The sequence below is a fragment of the Diaphorina citri genome, unplaced genomic scaffold, assembly GCF_000475195.1.
Source record: "Diaphorina citri unplaced genomic scaffold, Diaci psyllid genome assembly version 1.1 scaffold526, whole genome shotgun sequence".
Lineage (NCBI taxonomy): Eukaryota > Metazoa > Arthropoda > Insecta > Hemiptera > Psyllidae > Diaphorina > Diaphorina citri.
The window spans coordinates 121,687-126,312 of NW_007377960.1; the positions used below are offsets into that span (position 1 = coordinate 121,687).

General features: G+C 40.8%; 1 protein-coding gene across 1 annotated transcript in view; it reads left to right on the forward strand.

Moving 5' to 3' along the window:
• The window catches only part of LOC113467694, a gene marked incomplete at its 5' end in the record, with an annotated part of 13,578 nt that overhangs the window by 2,918 nt on the left and 6,034 nt on the right, over positions 1 to 4,626 (forward strand). Inside the window, 5 exons of the mRNA XM_026824027.1 lie at positions 58 to 229; positions 383 to 516; positions 871 to 1,014; positions 1,929 to 2,269; positions 4,009 to 4,180. Coding sequence (XP_026679828.1) covers positions 58 to 229; positions 383 to 516; positions 871 to 1,014; positions 1,929 to 2,269; positions 4,009 to 4,180 — 963 coding nt within the window. The remainder of the gene's footprint in view (positions 1 to 57; positions 230 to 382; positions 517 to 870; positions 1,015 to 1,928; positions 2,270 to 4,008; positions 4,181 to 4,626) is intronic.

Sequence of the window (4,626 nt, forward strand, 5' to 3'; positions counted from 1 at the left end):
GACTGTTCAGTCCTACGTTGGTATTATAATAAAACTCAACAATGGTTATCTTCACAGGATCACTGGGATGACGTGGTGTTTGGAGACTCCATCAGCAAGTTCCCAGCATACGAGCGAGTCAGTCTACGCCACCCAGGGTTTATTAGACCCGTGGTACTATTCGGACCAGTTGCAGATCTAGCCAGGGATAAACTACTTAAGGATTTCCCGGACAAGTTTTCTGCTCCACGTAAGTTTAATTTCATCTTATGGGTTAGTGTTAGTCTACGTGGACTGCTGTTGGGTTATGTCCGCCACTCATGCTCAGACGACCTGACAGACCTAGGTCTCGAGCTTTTTCCGCCATACACGCTAAGACAGTCGTGAGACCGCAGTCTTTCAGACGCTCTGAGCGTGAGAGGTTTGGAGCGTGAGAGGTTTGCATTAGAAATACTCCTTGCTGATGAGAGTCAGAATCTCAGTACAGCTGGCCAGGGATATTCTTATGAATACCAGTCTACAATACATGACCTAAGAGTTTGTTGGGTGTTTAACGTCACTGTTTGATGGTTCTTTATTTTATCCTTGGCTTCGGCATTAACGACCATTATGCTTGTGTCACTGCAGCTGCCCATTCTCCTCTTTTCAAAGCCACTTGCTTCCATTCTTCCGGATTGATTTCCTGTTTGACAGAGGAAACTCTCATCGTCCCCAGCTGTCCCGAGAACGAACCTCATCTGTTTCTAGGATAAAGTTCGGCCCAGGCGGGAATCGAACCTGTAACGTAGCGCTTACAAGGAAGAAGCTCTACCCTCCCAGCTAACTAGGCTGACAACTTTTATCCTTAAACTTGGTTCAAAACTGACCGAAAAATCTTCTTTTCTTCCCCAGGTTCACCATCAGGTCCGAATCACAAACGCAGTCACACCCTTAGTCACGATAGTCTACACGCCTCTTCACCTAACCATCATAATCATAGCAGATCTAGAAGCGACCCTCCAGATCCCCCTAGACCTCCACCTCCTAGAAATGATGGTAAGTAATCCCCCCTAAACCTAACTGATCCGCCCTAAAGTCCCTAAACCTTCTCAGTGGGGACTCCAAATTCCTCACGAAACGTCTCCTCTGTCAGCTATCAGTTTTTCCTAACTGGACTTTTCAGTCCTATGCGAGCAGTAGAAACACTATTACATTATTATTTCTCGTCAGCTCCCATGGCGTAGTGGTCACTGGACTCGCCTTGCACGCGGGAGACCCGGGTTCGATTTCCGGCGGGGTCAAGAAATTTGTATCATGCAAATGATTGATTCCGTGACTGGCTGAGGGATAAATTCTGGATCTTTCAGTTCGAGTACTTCTCTCTTGGGCATTCTCTCTACCTTTCTTGTAAATTTCCTCTTTTTACTGTTTTACTGTTTTTCTCCTTATCTCCCTCCCCTTTTCTCTGGCATTCCTTTCTCTGTCGTTCTCCTCCATCGTTCTCTCTTTTCCTGGGCTTCCCTCTTCCTTTTCCTTGAATTTCGGGGTTCCACTACCTTGTCATTACGTTAGGTAGATTTACTACCATACTACCGTGTTTTACCAGTGTGTTCTACTATGATTTACCTCTGTAGGTTTATATTCTGTGTTTTACCGCCCTATTTAACTATAGGATATTAACTATGTACTATTTTGGACCTATAATACGTACTATTTTTTTAAAATTTTTCTTTACCTTTATGTAAATATATTTATACTCGAGATGTATTGTACATAGGTAGAGTTTTAAAAAAGAACTACTCTTTTCGCTCTTTTCAGTGGACTACTCACTGTCAGATCTTAAAACATGTAACTCACCCTTGAACTCCCTATAGGTAGATGGAGTTAGGATCTGGCTCATTGACAGAGTAGTTCACTGAAAAGAGTAGTTCTTTTTTCCAACTCACCCGCCTCACTCCTACTACCAACAGGCCACTATTAAGGACACTGCTATGTACCAGAGCAGCAAGGAACCGGGCATGTACCAAGGGAAAGATTCCATGTACCAAGGAAAAGATAGTATGTACCAAGGAAAGGAGTCCATGTACCAAGGAAAGGACTCTATGTACCAAGGCAAAGATTCCATGTACCAAGGCAAAGACTCCATGTACCAAGGCAAAGACATGTATCAAAGCCCCAAGGACACTTCCCTCTATCAATCAACTAAAGACTATCAATCAAGCAAAGATTACCAATCCAGCAAAGACTATCAATCGAGCAAAGATAGTTCTCTTTACCAGACAGCAAAGGAGTCGAGTCTATATCAAACAAAGCAGGCTTATAAGACCAAAGTATGTATGTACTTACAAGAGTATCTACTTTTTTTCTTTCTTTCTTGGGTTCATTATTTTTACCAAAGTACCTATACCTACTTTTTTCAGGGTTTATTATAAATAAACTTTATTTACATTTTACATTGTTACTTGTGTGTGTTTACACCTCCGTTTAGTTTTACTGCATGTGTGTTCTCTTACTAACCCGCTTACCTCTCTCTCTCTTAAGTATAGGTAAGTTGGTTTCAAAGTACCATGGGTACGCCATTACGTATAGGTTCGCAAAATACATCATTTGTATATTTTGCAGTTGTTTGTTGGAACTGTTTCAGCTAAGGTCCTATAGTCCCGAAAGCAAAGAAAGAACGAGAACAGGATATTAGAGAGCCAGCCGCTCCGAGAACGAACCTTATCTGTTGGGATAAAATGCAAGTATAGGTAAGTTGGTTTCAAAGTACCATGGGTACACCATTACGTCGTATAGGTTCGCAAAATACATCATTTTGTATATTATGCAGTTGTTTGTTGGAACTATTTCAGCTAAGGTCTTATAGTCCCGAAAGCAAAGAAAGAACGAGAACAGGATATTAGAGAGCCAGCCGCTCCGAGAACGAACCTTATCTGTTGGGATAAAATGCGCCCCGGGCGGGAATCCAACCCGCGGCCTAGCGCTTACAAGGCACGCACAATTTGGTATTGTAAATGAAGCACTTTGTTACTGTAAATAGTATAAATGGACATTTATAACCTTCTTCTTAAGACTCAGTTTGTTCATTTTTTTCTCCTGCACTTCCGAAAAAGCTAAAAATTAAAGTCACTCCCTGTCTCTGTCTTGATTTCAAACTTCTAGATATTTGAACAAAATCAAGAACGCTTTCAGTTTGTTCATTTTCTTCTTCACTTCCGAAAAAGCTAAAAATTAAAGTCACTCCCTGTCTCTGTCTTGATTTCAAACTTCTAGATATTTGAACAAAATCAAGAACGCTCAAAGTCTTCCGTCTCTCTCTGAATGTGACGACATTGTGTACATCTCGACACATCGGACTTTTGTCTAACCCTGTCTAATAAATTTTCCTTTGTAGTCCACAACATCTAGATCCTGTAGATTGGGACTTTTGTCTAACCCTGATTTTCCTCTGTAGTCCACATTATTTAGTTCCTGTATAAGTCAGACTTTCGTACAATCCTGTACTGTCCTTAAAAGTCGTACATTCGCTCTTCTCTCCAATACGTTTTCTATGTATGTAGTTACGTAGACTGGTACACTATCCTACAAAATGCAAGGGCCACTTGATTTTGTAAAGTATGGGGCTGTCATTTGCGCCCATTTTGTTGTTGGTTTGTGTTCATGTTTTTTAATCAGGCCACAATACTCTTGTCTTATCTTAGGGTCTTATAAGTTACAAGAAAAAAAAAATATTTACCAAGAGCAATACTTTCCTTTACTACAGTATACCTATCTAGTTGTATACTTTCAGTAAGAAGGAGGTGAAAATATTAGACTGGTACACTATCCTACAAAATGCAAGGGCCACTTGATTTTGTAAAGTATGGGGCTGTCATGTGCGCCCATTTTGTTGTTGGTTTGTGTTCATGTTTTTTAACCAGGCCACAATGTACCAGAGCAGCAAGGAACCGGGTCTTATCTTAGGGTCTTATAAGTTACAAGAAAAAAAATATTTACCAAGAGCAATACTTTCCTTTACTACAGTATACCTATCTAGTTGTATACTTTCAGTAAGAAGGAGGTGAAAATAAAACTATTCGAGCAGTCGCAGAAGCTGGAGAAAGTGTGGAGTCACGTGTTCACCGGGACTATAACACTGAGCGGCGTAGACGTGTGGTATAGGAAGACCAGAGAGCTCATTGAGAAACAACAGAGCTCGCCCGTGTGGATCAGTGAAACCAAGGTAAGATACCATACCGAGGTACCGGGTTCGATTCCCACTGGCGAAAAAAAAGCACTCTTGCTTGGATTGGGGACCTTAAATAATCGGGCTTAGGGACCTTGAACACAAAGTAGACCAGCTTAGTCTGGCTAAGGAACTTTACATAGGGAAGATGAACCTAAACGTAATAAATCAAAATAATAATACAGTCGAACCTGGATATAAGAGAACTGGATATAAGAGAATCCTGGATATAAGAGAAAATTTTCTGGGTCCTTCATGTTGAACCTCGATATAAAAAAAAACTGGATATAGTGGAAACCTGGATATAAGAGAAAAAAAAGGGTGGTCCCTTGGATTCTCTTATATCCAGGTTCGACTGTAATAATAAGAATTAAAAAACATAAACATATATTTAACGTAAATGTCCATCATAATTTATCCTTCATTTCTCTCCACCCTCCCTC